The sequence below is a fragment of the Oncorhynchus mykiss genome, chromosome 10 (assembly GCF_057628025.1).
Source record: "Oncorhynchus mykiss isolate SJ-2025 chromosome 10, ASM5762802v1, whole genome shotgun sequence".
Taxonomy (NCBI): domain Eukaryota; kingdom Metazoa; phylum Chordata; class Actinopteri; order Salmoniformes; family Salmonidae; genus Oncorhynchus; species Oncorhynchus mykiss.
Genome location: NC_143031.1, coordinates 28944812 through 28966281, shown reverse-complemented (window position 1 = coordinate 28966281; position 21470 = coordinate 28944812). Strand labels below are relative to the sequence as shown.

At 43.7% G+C, this 21470-nt stretch overlaps 1 protein-coding gene across 2 annotated transcripts in view; it reads left to right on the top strand.

Annotated features, from left to right (window-relative positions):
- Nucleotides 1-21470, top strand: part of LOC110533612 (rho GTPase-activating protein 7) — an 80090-nt gene that overhangs the window by 37417 nt on the left and 21203 nt on the right. The window contains exon 1 of one of the 2 annotated variants that reach the window (XM_021618005.3): nucleotides 18845-19056. The exons of the other annotated variant lie outside the window; for it this stretch is intronic. Coding sequence (XP_021473680.1) covers nucleotides 19044-19056 — 13 coding nt within the window. The 5' untranslated portion in view covers nucleotides 18845-19043. Of the gene's footprint in view, nucleotides 1-18844; nucleotides 19057-21470 lie in introns of those variants that run through there. 2 annotated transcript variants of the gene reach the window in all.

Here is a 21470-nt window from a genome sequence, read left to right as displayed (position 1 = left end):
TTGATGCCAATCTACCAACCCTCTCACCTTGACAGAGTCCATCTGAATATTTACAGCAGCAATGATGTACCCTAGAAAGGAGATGGTAGAGCGAGGGAATTAACGTTTTCCGGCTTTAACAAAAAAACGAGTTCTCCAGGAGACACTGAAAGATCTGTCGGACGTGGAGGAGGTATTCTTGAAATGACCGGGGGAAAAACGAGGATGTGGTCAAGGTAGACAAACACGAACTGGTTCAACATACCATGGAGCACATCGTTGACCAGGGCCAAGAACACTGCGGGAGCATTGGTCAGTCCAAATGGCATAACAAGGTACTCATAATGCCCACTAGCCATGTTAAAAGCTGTCTTCCATTAGTTTCCTTCACGTATCCGAACAAGATGGTAGGCGTTCCAAAGGTCCAACTTTGAGAAGTTTGTCGCACCCTGGAGAGGCTCAAAAGCCGAGGAGATGAGTGGTAGAGAGTAACTGTAATGACATTAAGGTCCCAGTAGTCAATACACAGGCGCAGGGAAGCAGATGGACAAATACTCCCTGCAGAAACAGAGTCCTCAATGTACATCTCCATGGTCTTGGTCTCCGGACTCGACAGGGAATAAAGCCGCCGCTGAGGCGGTGTAGTTCATGGGAGAAGGTTGATAGCACAGTTGTAGGGTCGATGCAGTGGGAGAGATGTAGCACAGGCCTTATTAAAAACCTCCCGGAAGTCCTGGTACTCCACAGGAATGGCGGTGAGATGCGAGGCTTCTCCCAAGCCCGCAAGAAGACATCCCGGGCAAGGCTGCGCCGACTTTAGACAATGCATGTGGTAGAAAGGGCTCCAACCCATGATAGAATCGGTAGCCCAGTCGAGCAAAGGATTGTGCCTCTGGAGCCACGAAAACCACGGGTGTCTGAGGTGATTCAATGAGCAGGAACTGCATAAACTCACTGTGATTACCTGATACTCTCAGGTTAATGGGAAACGTAGTATGGGTGACAGCCAATAGAGCACCCATCCAGCACTCTGACGTCCATAGGAATGGAGAGGGGGATTTCCAGCTCCGACACCAGGGTAGCGTCCATAAAGCTCTCGTCGGAGTCAATGAGCACCCGGAGGGATTTAGACTGGTCACCCCACAACAGGATAGCATGAAGAGGGGTACGAGAAAGAGAAGATGGGAAACTCCTCATATGGCCCACCAGCGTACTTGTACCTACTTGATGAGCCTGGTCTTTTAATGGACAGGTAGATATGTAATGTCCTGTTGTTCCACAATACAGACAGCTCTTGGTGCTCAGTTTGCGTAAGAGTTCAGTAGGAGACAATCTGGCCCTGTCCAGTTGCATGGGCACCGGAGGAAGTGAGTCGGCAGCCCTTGGTTATTCCCAAGATAACTTGGGTGACATCGGATCCTCCTGGGGAGCAAGTGTGACAGGAAGCAGACGACCTCTCCCTCCTACATTCCCATAGCTGCCTATCTGTCCTTATGGTCAAGGCTATGAGAGAGTCGAGATCCATAGGAAGCTCCCGGGCTGCGAGCTCGTCTTTGACCACCTCCAATAATCCCTGCAGGAACATGTCGAACAGAGCTTCCACGTTCCAGGCACTCTCGGCGGCCAAATCTACCACGTAGTTTGCCACACTACGGAAGTCTTGACGCAGTAGCTAACGAGCAGCCTCTCTCTCGGACAACGGAGAATCAAACACGTTTCTAACCTCCTCCACAAACTCCTCCAGACTGAGGCAAATGGTGGATTGTTGCTCCCACACCGCCATAGCCAAGGCGAGAGCCCTCCAAGACATCAGGGTTATCAAGTTTGCTGTCCTCGAGCGATCCGAGGGAAACGAACAGGGCTGCAGTGCAAAGATGAGAGAACACTGGGAGAGAAACGCCCGGCAAGATTCTGGATCTCCAGCGTAGCGCTCCAGAGGAAGTAAGCAGGGGAGAAGCCGGGGTAGATTGGAGACAGGTGCCGCGGATAGCAGGGTAACTAACAGTCTGGGGAGGTTACTGTTGTGGCTTGCTGCTTAGTATATAACCCACAGAATTGCTCCAGCAACGCAGTGAGAGTCTGGTCATGGTATTCCGCCAATTGTCTGGAGTCTTTCCATAAGGTCTTGAAGTACTAACTCGTGTCTACCAATGGCGACTCCTTGGATGGAGACAGCGTTGCGGAGCCGGTCCGAGTCTGCTGGGTCAGTCATGGCCAGTTTGTACTATCACGACTCAGGATATGACCCAGATGCAGACACAGGTGGTGGATGGTACAGATCTCAGATAATTTATTATAACACGGAGAGCAGGCAAAGGGTAGGTCAAGGACAGGCAGAGGTTTGTAACCAGATAAGAGTCAAAGTCCGACAGGTACTGGACGGCAGACAGGCTCAGGGCAAGCAGAAAAGCTAGAAACAAAAAACTAGAGAGCAGGGAAAACAGCTGGGACGACCTGACAATACAAGACAAACTGGCAACAGACAAACAGAAAACACAGGTATAAATTCACAGAAGATAATGGGGGAAATGGGAGACACCTGGTGGGGATGGAGACAAGCACAAGACAGGTAAAACAGATCAGGGTGTGACAGGTTTGGGAACCGCCCCACAGTTTAGGATTAGATTAGATGGTGGATGGATGACTCTCTATGTAGACAAACACTGGATGGAGACTGATTACTCTTTTGCAGTTGTACAGTTTTTTTCAATCAATTTGGTGCTATTTTCACAAGCATGTGGTGAATTTTCAAAACTCTTATTACAAAACTCCAAACTGGCAACACTTGTAACGCAGCAAGTCCTATGTTCAAAACCTTTAATTGTGCATTCCTTTTGTTTGGAGACCTTTTTTACTACACAACCATTGATCCAAAATATAAGTTTACCGTGAAATACCATAAGAACATTGATTTAAACACCGAAACAAAACATATCTTCTCAATTTAATTGTTTTAACAACCAGTTAATCCAATACATAAAATGCAAAATGCAATGTTTCAAAATGTCTCTTTGAATGTAGTACAGTATTGTACATCACAGAACAGTACACTGTTTTTTACATTAGGCTATACACTTGCAATACCCATACAAATGTTGTGAAAATCAATTCTCCATCATTTCGATCCCATGTGTGATCATTGAAGACATATTTCACAATCATTGAGGCAATTTTTGTTGTTGTTGTTGACATAATTATGACATTAGTGTCCTGGAATCAAATTTAACAAATGCAATTAAAAAAGTTACATTAATTAAAACGAACATTACGTTTAGCAGGCACTAGTTTAAAGTACTCTAAAGTAAAATCTTAATAGTCCTAATCATAATAGTACATTGCAGTATACAGTGGGGCAAAAAAGTATTTAGTCAGCCACCAATTGTGCAAGTTCTCCCACTTAAAAAGATGCGAGAGGCCTGTAATTTTCATCATAGGTACACTTCAACTATGACAGACAAAATGAGAAGAAAAAAAATTCAGAAAATCACATTGTAGGATTTTTAATGAATATATTTGCCAATTATGGTGGAAAATAAGTATTTGGTCACCTACAAACAAGCAAGATTTCTGGCTCTCACAGACCTGTAACTTCTTCTTTAAGAGGCCCCTCTGTCCTCCACTCGTTACCTGTATTAATGGCACCTGTTTGAACTTGTTATCAGTATAAAAGACACCTTTCCCCCTTTGGCCACTCAAACACCCCCCTTACTGGCTCAGACAGTGCCTCTTGGACCTCCTCCAGGAATCTCTCCAGCAGCCTAAAATACGTTATTCCTGTTTGTTGTGCCAGGACTTCTGGGATATTCCACCCCTCCTCTCACAGCAGTCGCAGGTCACCCAGCCTTTGTAAACCCGCTGCCATCAGTCGTCTCTGCAGGGTGGCCGACTGAACCGGTCTCAAAGGGAAGGCTGGGTTATGGAAGATAGACTCCTCCCACACCCACAACCCAGGCCCTCAGCACTGCAGAGTAAATGCCTGAGAGACCTGAGGTACTCAGACTCTCCAACTTCATGAGGAACAGCTGCCGGTCCAACTCCAATCCGCCAGCTCTCCTCAGCAGAGTGCATGCTGGTTCCCTCCAGCCGACATCAGTATGGTACAGCAGTCTCTGCGCCGCCTTTAGTCGAGCCACCCTGCTCTCCAGTTCTACTAGGCCCTGTCCTCCTTCAAGAACGGACATGTACAACACTGTTGCCCTCAGCCAGCGATGGCCCGACCAGAAAAAAATCCACCAGCTTGCGTTGCAGGTCTGCGAGCAGGTTGCTTTGCAGGTCTTGTTGATTATCAGCAACCTCGCTCTATATGACACTTGGGACAGGATCCACCTCCACCTGGCAAGTCTTGACACCACTGCTTGTGACAGCCCCTCCCAGTTCATCCTGACCCACCTCTCCAAGCCCAGGTACACCCCCAACATTTTAAGCCCTTCACAACCCCACTGCAAGCAACCTGGAAGCAGAGGAGGGGCCCTATCCCCCCATGCCTCACATAACAAAGCTTTGCTCTTGCTCCAGATTACCTTGTCTGAAGGTGTACTAGGGGGCTTCGTCAGCTTAGTCTCTAGTGCCTGCATATCCTGACCATCACAGAAATGTCATCTGCATACGTTGACACTGCTATGCCTGTCAACACACCCATGCCTGTCCAGCATACTCCCTACAGTCTCCTGCGTAGCAGGCCCAAAAAAGGCTACCCCGATAGACGGGCCATTAGACAAGGATGCCCTCTCACACAGAGTGGCCTACCTAGCCCCCCTCCCATCTTGACCATACATAACACCCCAGCATACAACATCTTCTCACAAGTCAAAAACTTTTCCCCAAACATCACATTAAACAGATATTCATGGTCCACTCTATCAAAAGCCTTCTTTTGATCTAGAGACCAGTCCAAAGCTCGCATTAGAACCTCTTGACAAGTCCAACATCAATCGATCAAACGTATTTAAAAAGCCCTTCTTACATCAGCTGATGTCACGTACACGGAGAGAGAGAGAGAGAGAGAGAGAGAGAGAGAGAGAGAGAGACCGAGTATAGCCCACAAAGATCTCGCCCATGGCACAAACTCAAGGGGGGACGCCAATGGAAGAGCGCCAGTAAGCCAGTGACTCAGCCCCTGTAATAGAGTTTGAGGCAGAGAATCCCAGTGGAGAGAGGGGAACCGGCCAGGCAGAGACAGCTGAGGCGATTCGTTGCTCCAGTGCATTTCCGTTCACCTTCACACTCCTGGGCCAGACTACACTCAAACATAGGACCTACTGAAGAGATGAGTATTCAATAAAGACTGAAAGGTCGAGACCGAGTCTAGGTCTCTCACATGGATAGGCAGACCATTGCATAAAAATGGAGCTCTATAGGAGAAGGCCCTGCCTCCAGCTGTTTGCTTAGACATTCTAGGGACAGTAAGGAGGCCTGCGTCTTGTGACCATAACGTATGTGTAGGTATGTACGGCAGGACCAAATCGGAAAGATAGGTAGGCGCAAGCCCATGTAATGCTTTGTAGGTTAGCAGTAAAACCTTGAAATCAGCCCTTGCTTTAACAGGAAGCCAGTGTAGAGGGGCTAGCGCTGTAATATGATCACATTTTTTGGTTCTGGTCAAGATTCTAGCAGCCATGTTTAGCACTAACTGAAGTTTATTTAGTGCTTTATCCGGGTAGCTGGAAAGTAGAGCATTGCAGTAGTCTAACCTAGAAGTGACAAAAGCATGGATTAGTTTTTTTGCATAATTTTTGGACATAAAGTTTCTGATTTTTGCAATGTTACGTAGATGGAAAAAAAGCTGTCCATGAAAGAGTTTTGATATGTTTGTCAAAAGAGAGATCAGGGTCCAGAGTACTGTACAACCATCAAGATGAATTGTCAGATTCACCAGAAGATCTCTTTGCTTCTTGTGACCTAGAACTAGCATCTCTGTTTTGTCCGAGTTTAAAAGTAGAACATTTGACGCCTTCCACTTCCTTATGTCTGAAACACAGGCAGAAACACAAAGAGTAAAACGCAGATTTAAGTCTGTAATTTGCTTTCTAACGATCATGATATTTTCGTCGAAGAAGTTCATTAATTTATCACTGCTGAAGTGAAAGCCATCATCTCTTGGGGAATGCTGCTTTTAGTTAGCTTTGCGACAGTATCAAATACATTTTGGATTGTTCTTATTTTCCTCAATTAAGTTGAAAAAATAGGATGAACGAGCAGCAGTGAGGGCTCTTCGAAACTGCACGGTACTGTATTTCAAAACTAGTCGGAAGACCTCCAGTTTGGTTTAGTGCCATTTCTGTTCCAATTTTCTGGATGCTTGCTTCAGAGCTCGGGTATTTTCTGTATACCGGGGAGCTAGTTTCTTATGACAAACGTTTTTTGTTTTTAGGGGTGTGACTGCATCTAGGGTTTTACACAATGTTAAATTGAGTCCCTCAGTTAGGTGGTTAACTGATTTCTGTACTCTGACTTCCTTGTGTAGGTAGAGTCTCGAAGGGCATCTAGGAATCTTTGTGTTGTCTAAGAATTTATAGCACGACTTTTGATGATCCTTGGTTGGGGTCTGAGCAGATTGTTTGTTGCGATTGTAAACGTGATAAAATGGTGGACCGATATTCCAGGATTATGAGGAAAAACATTAATATCACAACATTTATGCCACGGGACAAAACTAGGTCCACAATATGACTGTGGCAGTGAGTAGGTCCGGAGACATGTTGGACAAAACCCACTGAGTCGATGATGGACTTTTCCATGTGAACATTAAAGTCACCAAAATGTGAATATTATCTGCAATGACTACAAGGTCTGATAGGAATTCAGAGAACTCAGTGAGGAACGCTGTATTTGGCCCAGGAGGCCTGTAAACAGTAGCTATAAAAAGTGATTGAGTAGGCAGCAAACATTTCATGACTAGAAGTTCAAAAGACAAAAACGCAGTCATTTTTAATTTTTGGGGAAATTGAAATTTTCTATCGTAAATGTTAGCAACATCTCCGCCTTCGCGGGATGCGCAGGGGATATGGTCACTAGTGTAACCAGGTGGTGAGCCCTCATTTAACACAGTAAATTAATCAGGCTTAATAAAGCCATATTTCAGTCAGGCCAATCACATCAAGATTATGATCAGTGATTCATTCATTGACTATAACTGCCTTGGAAGTGAGGGATCTAACATTAAGTGGCACTATTTTGAGATGTGAGATATCACAATCTCTTTTAATAATGACAGGAATGGAGGAGGTCTTTATTCCAGTGAGATTGCTAAGGCAAACACCACCATGTTTAGTTTTGCCCAACCTAGATCAAGGCACAGACACGGTCTCAATGGGGATGGCTGAGCTGACTACACTGACTGTGCTAGTGGCAGACTCCACTAAGCTGGCTAACAGCCTGCTGCCTGGCCTGCATCTCATTGTGGAGCTAGGGGAGTTAGAGCCCTGTCTATGTTTGTAGATAAAATGAGAGCCCCCCTCCAGCTAGGATGGAATCCGTCACTCCTCAGCAGACCAGGCTTGGTCCTGTTTGTGGGCGAGTCCCAGAAAGAGAGCCAATTATCTACAAATTCTATCTTTTGGGAGGGGCAGAAAACAGTTTTCAACCAGCGATTGAGTTGTGAGACTCTGCTGTAGAGCTCATCAATCCCCCTATCTGGGAGGGGGCCAGAGACAATTACTCTGTGCCGAATATCTTTCTAGCTGATTTACACGCTGAAGCTATGTTGCGCTTGGTGACCTCTGACTGTTTCCTCCTAACATCGTTGGTGCCGACGTGAATAACAATATCCCTATACTCTCTACACTCGCCAGTTTTAGCTTTAGCCAGCACCATCTTCAGATTAGCCTTAACGTCGGTAGCCCTGCCCCCTTGTAAACAGTGTATGATCGCTGGATGATTCGTTTTAAGTCTAATACTGCAGGTAATGGAGTCGCCAATGACTAGGGTTTTCAATTTTTCAGAGCTAATGGTGGGCGTCTCAGACCCCGTAACAGGAGGAGGAGAGACAAGAGAAGGCTCTGCCTCTGACTCCGACCAGTTGCTTAATGGGGAGAACCGGTTGAAAGTTTGTCGGCTGAATGAGCGACATCGGTTGAGCATTCCTACAGCATTTCCTTCCAGAAGCCATGAGAAAATTGTCCCGCTGTGGGGCCCGTGCGAGGGGATTTATACTAACGTTATTATCTGTACTTACTGGTGGCACAGACGCTGTTTCATCCTTTCCTACACTGAAATTACCCTTGCCTAACGATTGCGTCTGAAGCTGGGCTTGCAGCACAGCTATCCTTGCCATAAGGCGAATGTTCTCCTGTATATTATGAGTACAGCGACTGCAATTAGAAGGCATAATGTTAATGTCACTACTTAGCATCGGCTGCTCGAGGTCCTGACGAACCACGTCCAGATAAAGCGTCCGGGTTGAAAAAATTGAATGAAAAACATTGAGCGAGGGAAAAAAATTAAAAGGTAATTAAAAAGAAAAACCATAAAGTTCACAGGTAGCAAAGTAAGGTTAGCAACAAACCTCACAGCAGCACGTAAACAAGTCTACAAGTTGTGACGCCAAACAACATAAGATCAAGTTGTCTGTGACTGTTCGTCCCGGTACGCAATATGTCTGGTCCTTGTGTACTATAGAGTTCAGATGGGACTTCAGTCTATATCTTGTACTCCGCACAGAGCAATGCCACAGGCCTCCAGTTCTTAAGTTTACACAAGTCCCATTTTTTGGGCAGGAGAGTCAGAGCTGCCAGATGGCAGTTCATCGGCAACTCTCCTACCCCGACGCACTCACGCAACACGCAAAAGAAATCCAGTCCAATTGTTCCCCATAATTCTTTAGAAACTCCACTGGGAGTCTATCGGTGCAGAGCCGGGTGACATCTGGGTTTCGGCCTCTGCCAGTTCATGGAATGTCCATTTCATCCCTCTGTGCCAGAGAGAGCTTAGGGAGTTCAGCAAACAAAACCTGAGCACACATAGGATCACACAGTTCTGCCCTATACAACTCAGTAGAAAACTCCACAGTCTGCTCCCGCATCTCCCCCACCACATAGGTCACCCGCACATCCGAAAGCCGTAGACAATGCATACCCTTGGCCTCACCACTCTGTCTTTCCAAACCAAAGAAGGAGCTGGGAGCATCCATCTTCTTGAGCATGGAGAACCTAGCTCTTACAAGTTCTCCCTTTGCTTTAACCTGGAAAAAACTGCCCAGCTCCCTACATAATTCAGCTAAATTAGCCTGGAGGCCTACATTGCCTTGCCTCACCAGAACTAGCGGCATCTCACTAATACTACGCTCAAATTCCCCCAAAACTCCCCTAGCCTGTGAGGATGAGAGAGCTGTATACTGTAGGCAGAAAAGCAGAATTTGGACTTTTCCCACATCCCACCATTGACTCAGAGACCCATACTCTTCACTGCCCCGCCTTTCCCAGAAAGTCTGGAAACCTGAGCAAAAAAGTGGCATCTTGTAAAAGCTTTACATTAAACTTCCAATAGGATGCCTGCCAAGGCCCTGGTTAAATAGACAGATGAGCCATGGTGATGTGATGATCTGAAAAACCCACCGGGAGAATGGTAGCGCTCATCAGCCTATTGCTCTGATTCCTGGACATGTAAAATCGATCAAGCCGGACTGCACTCACCCTAGCCCCAAATACCTTCACCCATGTATACTGTCTTGTGTTGGGATGTCTTGTTCTCCAAACATCCACTAGGTCAAACTGCTTAACAATGTCCCTTAACACACCCACTGAGCCTGAATGAGGCTCCTCCCCATTTCTGTCTTTCGTAAAATCCATTGTGCAGTTCCAGTCCCCGCCAACCACCAGTGTCTTCTCAGGCGCCATCTGTGAGAGTTTCTGTCTAAGACATCCAAATAGAAGTCCCCTCTCTCTCCCTGTGTTGGGCGCATACACATTCATAAAGACAAAACCACTGTTGTTAATTTCTGCTTTTACTACAAGCAGTCTACCCCTACACACCTCCTTTGAGGAGCACATTTTTACAGACAGACCAGGTACAAAAAGGACTGTCACCCCTGCACTAACATTTGTCCCATGGCTCAGCACACTTGCCCCTTTCCCACAACAGCCTCCAATCGACTTCATTCACCAAATCACTATGGGTCTCCGGCAGAAACAACACCTGTACTTGTTTTTGTTTTACATATTCACCAAACACACTCCTCTTTCCCACATCTTTGGCACCATTTATATTAAGCTGCACCATTTATATTAAGCTAGCCTACCCAAAGTGGGAGAAAAGCCAGCAAAGAAAAAGACCAAAAGCAAAGCTCAAAAAGCCACAGTGACAGAAAGAAATTATTCATCTAAACGGTGTCTGAAGGTAGACCTTTACACACTGTTGTGACCCACTTCCTCAACCTAAACCGTTTCCTGGGTGAGATGACACCATGCCCCTAATTTTTCATAGCATGTTGTACTGTTCTTACAAACTTTCCCAGATCGCAAAAAAAAGCCTCAAGATTTACTTTTTTCCCCTTAGTCTCATTCAGGAACCTTGACAGTCCCCTCATCGTATACTTTGACCCCTCTGCCTGTCTGGCTGTCAGCCCTGGACCCATTGGGGAGGAGTCTGAAAATAAATCCTCATCTTCTTCAGACTCACCTTCATCATCTCCATCTCCCATCCTGACCACCTGCCCTTTCTCTCTAGTCGGAGCCTCCCCCCAGCACCAGGCAGAGATTCCATAGTGCCTTTGACCAAACCAGCCTCTCCCCTCCTTTCTTCTCCGCCTTTTCCTCTTCCACATGACAACACCCTCCATCCCCGCTAGCCGCTTACCCTTCCCCACTAAACTCTCCTCATCCGCCTTTATGTGGGCACGCAAAGCTCTTATGCCCCAAATCCCCACACTCAAAGCACCATAGACTATCTGTGCTAGCAAACCCTGTGCAGAGCCCCTCCCCATGCCTAACTTTAAAATGCATATTTAACTGTTGCTCATTGTTACTCAGAAACATGAACACTTGCATCCGGAACAAAACAACATGCCTGACGGCATCTGCCTGAAAACCTGCCAACACGAAACCCACTAGCAAACTTACCAAAACGACAGCTCTTTCCTGATTTGATCATTCGTAATAAACAGAGGTACATTTGCAACTACCACCCTGGTTGAAGGGGTAGAAAGAGGAGAAATTGGCCCCAACACAAATATTCCACTAGTAATGAGCCTACCCACCAATTTTGCTCTTTTCATGAACACAACCACAGCTTTGTTAATTCTGGAAGTGGAATGTATAAATTCAGCTCCTACCTGTTCACCGACCATGAGCAGAATCTCCTCCACCTTAATTATATTCTCAGGAACACACCTGAAGGAACACACCTGAATCCATTCCGTAACGACAGCGTCTCCTCCGCACTAGGCTGCGAAGCCATCGCATACACCACCCCGTTCAAACCCCAGGAAACTAAAACTCTGTCCTCTTCCATCCTAACTTTGAAAAAAACAAATGTGGGTACCGCTAAAACAAAGATTAACCCTCCACCATAGAAATACAAAATGAAAGAAAAGACCAAGGAAATATATTTTTTTAAATGTTAGGACAGAGCCCTCCACACTAAACACTCAAACTCCAAAAAACTCCTAGCATGCACTGCAAGAGAGAGAGAGCGAGAGAGGTCATATCAGAGCATTAAGACCCAAAAGCTCCTCTCCTGTCCTGGGAAACCAGCCAATTGTAATAGCTCTGAAAAAAGGTGTTGAAGATTTAATGTACAGTAACTGGAGGAAGTGTATATTAAACGCTGGCATCTTAAATAGGGCTCCCCATTAACACTTCAAAACTGGATTATGAATCACCAATAACTCAGCACTGTAATTTTGGGTGGGGAATATCAGTCATCGTTGCCACCAAAGGTTTATTAGGCCCATAAGGGGATGGAGGGGAGCAGTGTGGGTCCTGTCATGGACGTTGTGTTAGGGTGTTGAGTTAGCTTAGAATGGGACCTACTTCATTTGAGGAGAGAGGGATCAGACGCGGTGAAGGTCGCTTTTAAAAGGACAATTAGTGGGTTGACTCTTCCTCCCTCCATCTCTCTCCTTGCTCTGTAGCTCTCTCACTAAGTCTCTCCCTTGCTCTCGTTCACACTCTCTCGCTCTTTCACTTCCCTCTCTCCATCTTTCTCTCTTTTCCTTTTTTCCTTCTCTCTCTCTCTCCACTTCCTCTGGCAGGACATGTCATTTACTGGCCTATCCAGTGACCTGACTCTAAGACTATGAGCCAATGACTGTTACCATTAGAGCAGAGTGCCTGTAACTGGTACCAGATAGTTTAAGAGCCCATGTTGTTTATACACAGGAAAGCCCCCGAGGTGAGACAGTGCAATGCGCTCATCTAACCATTTCTTATGTGTCTTCGGGTGTTTTGGGTGCTGTTGTGGCTGATAGCAGGACTTTGAAGACTGGTCTGTTTCCCTGCATTCCTGTGGAGCAACTCACTGTGGGACTTCCAGACATAACATTTACTCTCCCTCTTATGTCATTATTGTTATTTCACTCCCCCTATTACAAGCATTATTTCACTCATCTCATACTGGAAGTATCAGTGTCTGGCGCAAGTCATCAACTGATCATAATGACCTGATGACCAGATTGTGTGTGTGTGTGCCTGCCTGTGTGTGTGTCTCTCTCTCCCTGTCACCAGCCGCTGGCTGGCCAGACTGCAGCGCGGTGTTCTCAATCAGAGAGGAGCACCGCTTCTGTAATCGTCATTGAAAAGCAAATGAAGGCAGAGGGACAGGGACAGTGACTAGAGGCACAGTGCGCGCGCTCACGCACGCACACACACACCTGTCCCACGCTTATGTGCATTTGAGTATGTTAAGCATTGCTGTATCTGTCTGTGTGTCTGTGTGTGTGTGTGTGTGTGTGTGTGTGTGTGTCCTATTTCTTCTGCAGGTGTGTAGACCCATCTATCCCTTATGTAGTGGGCTAGGGGGATAATTAAACAATATGCTCTGGCTCATAGCTGTGTGTGCAGAACAGCTGACATCGTATGGGGAAGAGGAGAGGCAAACACTCCTTTCTTTTTATTGTGTACAGTCAAACACACACATACACACACACACATTCCCACAGCCACACACACGTATTCAGTCCAGGCATTGCCTAAATCGGACAGGCTCCCTCCTGTCTCTGAGTTGAATGGGTAATATCTGGGCCTCTGCCAGACATCTTGGGAACGTCTTTCTTTACCCAAGCAAAGCAGATGAACACTGACCTTGGCGGGCGCAACAATCTCCACACCTGCATGATTGAATGGGCTTCTCCAGCTGTAATTAAGAAAGCACTTTGAGACTGATTTCTATTGGACATTCAACGTCATAGACTCAAAAAATTGTGTCAAAATTAAATTATAATCCAGCATTCCTTCGCTCCTTTACCTAGGTAAAGCAATACTACATTTTTATTTGTTGACATACTTTAGCACATGCTTCACTGTGTATAGCCTACTTGACTGTTTTAGGGTTCAAATTGGAGTCATCAGTGACAACAAGCAGCTGCTTGAATATCTAGTTTTGTGGTACAGTCAGTGGATATAGACAAACTCCATTTGAATAAATGTCAGAGCTCTGGATTTAGACACTAAAGACCATGTCAATAGAGCGTAATTCCATGTGATGGCTTTAGCTAAACCCATGTGAAACACAGAGGAAGGCAAGGGGATCAGAGAAAACAGGCCAATATCAGAGAGAACTGGCCAATGTACATCACAGCTTGAACATTTCCTGGATGGATGGACAACAAGCTGGACGGATCAGAGATGCTATTTTAGGTCGGTGGCTTGGAGACAGAATGTGGGATGGCGTGGGACTGGGATATTCTGATGGGAAGGCTCCGGAACCCCACTAGGGACTGTGACCTTTAGCCTGCATGACGCCCTGGCTTTCCACTACATCAACAAGTGCAGTACACACTTCCTAATGTATGTCAACATTTACACACGTCATGTAAGAAGTGCACACTTCATATAGGTTACCTAAACAAGTACACATGCTAAACACACACACACACACACACACACAAACACACACACACGTGTGAATACCTTAACATCAAAGTTAAGTGGGTTACATTGCTAGTCTGTTGATCATTTTTCACCCAACCATGGAATGTACACCCCCCCCCCCCCCCCCGCACCTCCATTTGTTTCAGCCTGTGTTTAAGATGGAGGAGATTGGGGTGGGGGGGGGGGGTGGGGGGGGGGTCCTGCCCTCAGGGCAATCAACTTAAATAAACAATGTTGGGTTTTCTATTACAGGAAAATCTTTCTGACATGTCCTCTTTTTTAAATATTACTGTACAGATCTCCTCAGAACAGGACCAGAACAGAACTCTAAATAAAGCAATACCATTTGAACATAATTGTATAAGACACCACCAAATCCAATAGTCAAGATCAACATCATGCAATATAAACATTTGACAGATCTAAAAATATGAAATAGATAGACATAGACCAACTCAACCGTGTTCGCTGAACTGTTCCATTGAATTATGTTCAATGGCCGAGTTATGCAAAGACAACTAAACACAGATCTGTAGTCAGACAACATAGCAGCCATAGGCTCTACAGTGTCCTGATAAAGATTCCTTCCAAATGAACTGTACATGGATGCTCCATTACTCTGCGCCGCAGATCATCCCTAAGTACTAATAAAGCACAGCTCTAATTATGTCCCCACTTAATTGATTCTGTAGCTCGTCGGAGGCTCATTTCAGGGGCTGGCCCTGTTGCTTAGCCTGTGACAGAGTCTGGCCTACTGTAGCCAAAGCTCTGAGCTCTATGCCAATTATATTTAGTACAGCCAGAGACAAACAGGCCCTGAAAACTCACCACTATTATACAATAACATTCAGACACTGGCAGGGCAATGCAGGGTAGACCAGGGCCTTTCCTGAGTTTGATATTACCTTTATGGAGGTCATCTATGCAATTTCCAGTTTCCATGTCAAATGCATTAATTATTTTCACAGGCTTCATTCCACACCCCTGTCCCTAAAGGGTAGACAAAGAGGCAAAAATATTGTATTATTATTTTCAATGGTTTTGATAAAATATTTCTGCTAAAGTTAGAATTTATTTTTAGCAAGGAGGGGGTTGTCAGTGAGTGTGTCAGTGAATGTGTCAGTGAGTGTGTCAGTGAGTGTGTCAGTGAGTGTGCTCCGTGCTTGCTGGTTCCAGTACAGAGGCTCCCAGTGTGTTCAGGACAGGTTGATTTGTTCACAGAGGCTAGATGGAGAAATAGGGACCTGGCCACCACCGGAGCTGCAGTACAGTCAGTGGAGATGGTGGTGAGTGGAAGGGGACACAGTTCTACAGACAGAGAGAGCGCTTCCTGCAGCATCGGAAATACCAGCCTTAAGATCAGAGGCTCAACTCAGATTACAGACAGAAATACACACACGCAGACTCACACACACACACACACACAAATCTACACACATCAATCAAAAGTGTGCACAGTAAACACAAATAAAAAACAAAGCTCATGAGAGTAAACACTCTCATAACCACACACATATACACACATGCACACACTCCCCTGGGAGCGGGGCTGAATTTTTCCTATTCTGACGCCCTCCTCAACTTGCTTGGGAAAAGGAAGTGTGTTCTTGTGTAATCTTAGAAAACAGTGACCAGGGGAAAACAGTTCAGCAGCTGCCAGGCGCAGAGGTCAGGCCTAAGTGAGCCTCTCAGTTTTATGGCCAAGCACACAAAAGAGGACAGGGTAACTTGTCCTTTAACTTTCACATGCAGTAACCACACACACGCACGTCCTTTTGTCCTTCTCAGACGACACTAGGACATACTGTATGTCGCTTTATATTAAACCTATCTACATGTCACTAGTGTTGCTTTAGAGCAGTCTCATGGATGGATCTAACAGTTTCCAATACAGAGGCTGGGCTATTAACCATAATCACAGTCATTGTAAATACTTCAGAGCTGTAATAAAAAGCAGACAATAGAACAGAGCGGATGACTGCTGGCCGGTCTGCCACAGCTGTTGGAGTAACATAATTTCATCAACCCAAAGATTCTAATGCTGATTACGTCATTTCTAGGAATGATGGCTTGGAGAAAGATGCTATTGTCCAAGCTCATATTGTAAAGTGAGAAGATGTGGAATGATCTTCTTTGTAGTTGTATTCAGTGTGGTTTCTTTAGTTCCAGACTGGTTCCATGTCTCAATATGCCAATTTCTCTGTGATGTGCATTTATTGCAAGGCAAGCTGACTGTACATAGTGCATTTAGAAAAAGATCTGCGTTGTCAAGGTGCTTCTTGACTTCAGTAAGATCAGACTGTCGTCATGGTTATGTTTGATTTGATGGGAGAGAGAGAGACTTTAATATCAGCAGCAGCAATCCTTTCATCCTTGTTAATCCCTATCACTTCAGTATGTAGGAGTTGTGGTCCTCAGGAAGAAAGCCCAGATGTCATAATATATTTTACATAACAGCAAGCTTCAAAACATCTACAGAACTCAAACTATTCAAGAGTAGCAAATATGTTTAATATAGTGTATTAGGTATAGAATTAAAGCAGACTATGTGATGGGAGAAGGGCTGCAGTGCACACCCTAATCATGTATTCTGAATGGTACTTCCATGCAATTACTTGATTAGGTAACACTTCACTTGACACCCAGTGTCATAACACTTCATGACACTGTCATAATCATGTCATAGGTCATAACAGCTGATGTAACTTGTCATAACCTGGTCATAATATGATCATAACACTGTCACGACACATTTACACCTAGTGTGCCATATATTGTGTTATTTTATGGCTGGTTATGACAACTACATAAGCGTGTCAAAACCCACATCTATTCCAAAAAAAATGTTTCCCTGCCGAGAAGTTTAGTTTCATTTGAAAGTTTGTCTCTTAAATCCTTTGTTTTGTAATGTAATTTTTCATCATATTTTAAATAACATATTTCACATATACTTTATGACATTGTCATTATGACCATCCTGTCACTTTACTTGGACTAAAAATAATATACTTCATGACATTGTCAAGAAGCATTATGACCCTCATAATCATATAAGCCAGATAGACCTATCACCTACATGGCCTTATGTCAGTCATCAGTCAAAAGAGTGTTCTTGTTCTGCTTTTGAAATCTGCTCTTGCATTCATCCCAGGCATCAGCAACAGATCACTGGGGTAGATGCATGTCTGACATCAATGTATGCACAATTACAATGATAATTTAATATGGTCAATGTTATATAAAAATGTTACATAACGTAAACATACTGTTGACAGGTAGGCTATGGTGTAATGGAATGTTCTGCCTTGTGTGGTGGGTTTATGTAGGCATCATAACAGCCCTAAAATAACACAATGTATGTCACAACAGGTGTAAATAAGTGTCATGACAGTGTTATGACCATTTTATAACAGATTGACATGTTATGTCAGCTGTTATGACATATGACATGGTTATGACCGTGTCACAACGTCTTAGGACGCTGGGTGCCAAGTAAAGTGTTGCCCTTTATTACATAGACACGAATCAGAAGCATTTTCCAATTCTGGAGGGAAAAAACCTCAACTTAAGTCTGCATTGTGATAGACTATGACACATAGCCGCTTTAAGATAGTTGGGGGTGGGGTTTTTTCCGAAGGCTATATCGGTCCACTAATACAGGACTAGTAAAGGCCCAGTGCACTACCTTTGTGAATCATTTTTTATTCATTCCGATTGTTCAGGGGGTGCTGCAGCAGCCTCAGGACCCAGGTTTTATTAGAAAGCTAAGCGCTCCAGGAAGGTTGCTAAGGGGACCACGAGTCCTGTATCTTCGCTCGTGTGAACGTCAATAGCTGTTTACATTTATTTCCATCTTTCGTTCAACTGTGAATTAATGCAGCGAAGCGGTGGACCTCTCCAAGGGTTTTCACATTGAAAAGATCCTAATCAAACACCTACACTGTAAATGGAACCTATTACCACTAATGACTTACCTAGGAATGAATCCTGATGAAGCCTTGGAGTGGAGAACTATTAGCACCGCAGGTTTCTGTCATCATCCATGGTGCTTTAAGGGTCATCATTAGAGTTTTCATTGTCCATTGCTGCTTTGAAACAATGGCCGCCTTTTACAAGATGATGTGATAGGGGCTTCAGGAGAGGGTCGGACCACATAGTGTTTGTTGGTGTTTTAGAGATAGATACCGTAAGGGAATAATTTGACTTTCAAGGTACATTTATTGTAAAATGTCTGAATGTGTGCCTGAGTGAGCTCTAATGACAAAAATGGGTTGATTGTTTTTGTAGTAGGATCAGAAAAGATAGTGTCAATATTAATAATTTTGTCAAGGAAAGTGAGGACATTAATGTGTAGGAAATGTGGCATCTGGATATTGGAGGGAATAGCATAAAGCACACATTGTTCAGTATTACATAAAAATACATGCTCATATGTAGCCTGTGGGGAGGGAAATTCACCCTGTTCTCGTCTTAGAGTTTTTCATTGTTTACCTTAATGGGCTGATTAATGTCTGCTACATCTAATTTTAACTATCAAGTCTGACTATACAGGGAAAATATCCCCTCATGACCAGAGTCTGAGGTTTGGAAATGTCTGTCTGGTCACTCCATAGAGATTAAACCCAGGGTCACAAGGCAACATCATGGGATCAACCACACTCTCTTAACGGGGGAGGGGATACTTTAGCTTATTTAAAATGAATGTTTTCTATCAGATGTTACATTTCTACTAGTTGTCACAGTGTGTTAAATAGATTATGAATACCATGGCATGCTTTCAAAGTCAACAGCCTTGGTCATCCATGATATAATTTTGAAACCTTCCCCCTCGGGTGAGCGTTAAGTGCAGTTGGTATGGTCCAGGCAGGGGAGGGAAAGGCGGCTGGAAAGTGGAAACGCTTTACTGATTTCACTATGATGCCCTAAATGACCAAGAGAACTGGACTTTAAGATTTAATTTGTATAATTTGTATTTATTTTTTGAGTGAGTAGTTTCCTAATTCTTTAAAATAGTTAAATATATGACAACATTACAGCACCATGTTGATTACAAGTAAGTAACAACTTTGATTGTGTTTACTTCAGTAATAGTATAACAAATTCTAGGACAGTGACAAATACCAATGTAGATGTATTAACATATTCAGAGAGCCACTAGCCTGATAGGATGTCAGCTGTGACTGAGGCTGATGCTCAAGATGAGGTGAGGAGTTCAGATGATATGAGGCGTTAGGTACCACCACATGAGCATCCGTCTCTTGTCTAATACATATGGAAGCCTATATAATTTTGCAACAGGCTTTTAAAATATACTTATTTAAATGAACAATGTTGACTGTTTTGGCATAGATTCAAAACTTATGTTTCTGTTTACTCTAAAATTGAGAAAATGTGTACTATAAAGAAGGTCAACATAAAATATTCAAATAACATCTTAAGAATGTAGACCTACAGGTTTGAATGTTACGTGGGAAAGTGTTTTATTGTATTCTTCATGCAGGTGCCTATAAATTGTTGAAATTAATGTCAGTTATAATGTTAGAGTATGAAATATAATGGATTTGTTGCTTGCTGCATACATATTCCTAGCACTAAGGTCTAAATGGGTTCAGGCTTCAAAATTAGTAGATACAAATTGTACGCTAGATAATGTGATACAACCAAAGATTTGTTGGTGTCCGTTACTGAGCGTTACAGGAAAGCACCACACACACCGCCGCCATAGATTATTCAACTAACCTGTTCTTGGCAATACTTTCTTTGTATTATAGAAATGTCAGTTGCAGGTAGTTCTACAAACACCAGCAAAAATTCAGAAAGATATTAAATCCATGTTTTGTACCGCCCCAGAGGATCCTCGCCCTCTTAGCTGCCGCACATCTAGCATTTCCCAGCATTTTAGCAGGAACTAGTCGTTTCTATGCGACGCGGCCATGGCCATGTGTAGAAGTAGATGACAGAGCATCACACAGTGTTACCAAAACATGGATTTAATATCTTCCTGAATGTTCAATAGTTATTATAGACCCACCTGCAACTGAAAAATGAAATTTCTAAGATTCTTCATTCTCGATTCAGTGAAAAAGTAAGTATTACCAAGAACAGGTTAGTTAAAAAATCTACAGCGGTGGTTTGTATGTGGCTTCCCTGTAACACCCAGTAATGGACACCAACAAATCTTTGGTTTAAAATACAATTATCTAGCGTACATTTTGTAGTTAATACATTTGATGAACTAGGAGATATGATAGAAAACCAGCTACTTTGAAATCAGAGATAAAAGGCTTAGCACCTCTGTTTTTCCCCATGGTGTTAGCTTTTCACAGGAACCAGACATTCAGTCATTACAATGGATTAGAGTATTTGGTCTCTAAATCAACTAACTGTTGTATTTCACCATTTAAGATTTGGCTTCTTGTCATTTGCATAGTTCTACTTGACAATTAGATGCCAAGTATTTCCACCCAGTCAACATGATTCATAGTGATGGAAGGCAGACTCAGACATAAGTTTGGCTCATTTGCAGATGGTCCTCTGGAAAGGTTCAGTTGATATTTACCTGTTCATTTGTGTCTAGTATTTCTTAGAATACTTTTTTCCACTAATTATATTTTCTGTATTCTGAGTAGTTACAGTTCTCTAACTTTAGCAGTGAAAATCCCTCTGACTCTCTTTCCATTGGTATGAGTGGATCACACGGACTGTTGTTAGCAACCAGAAGCAACATAGCACAGGCGAGCGCAGGAACAATTATACCAACTTTGGCAGGGGAGTAATGCAACGAGCTATGCCTAGCAAGGGCTGGTGTGTATGGAATGATTAGGCAGCACTGTGGAGCTGTGTGATTAACTTGACACTCTAGATGTTTTGCTCACTCAAAATGTTAATAAGTGGGATTAGTTATTGTGTGACAATCACTAGCCATTTTTTATGTTAAAGTCATTGTTACTTTTTCCATATGAACTCTGATTTCTGACTGAGTGTCAGTTTGTGTCATACAGTACATGGGAGAGCTAACTGGACCCAAACATGATGGGAATGATCAACGGGTGGATATAACTGCTAAGTGAATTTGTGATTCATCGAGCATCTATGGGCGATTCCACACCAGCAAAAGCGGAAATTATTTTTGGTATCTCCGATTGTTCCTACAATTCTCACCCAGAAACTTCATTGGGAGGAAGGGTGTTTGACATGCTTTTTACATTTATATCACAAACCATTTTGGAGAAAATCATAATGAACGTGGCAATTGTAGGCCCTTTTAAGACCTATACATGTCTCCTGTAAGACTCTATGATCTGTGAACCATACATGATACACACAACATCTTGATGTCATTATACTCCTTATAGTGTGCTCTAAAATATGGAATATGTCTGGATTCTGAAATATACATTTTTATATTCATTTATGAAACCCTAAAAATATTTATATGAATACCCTTTTTGATTTAGTTCATTTTAA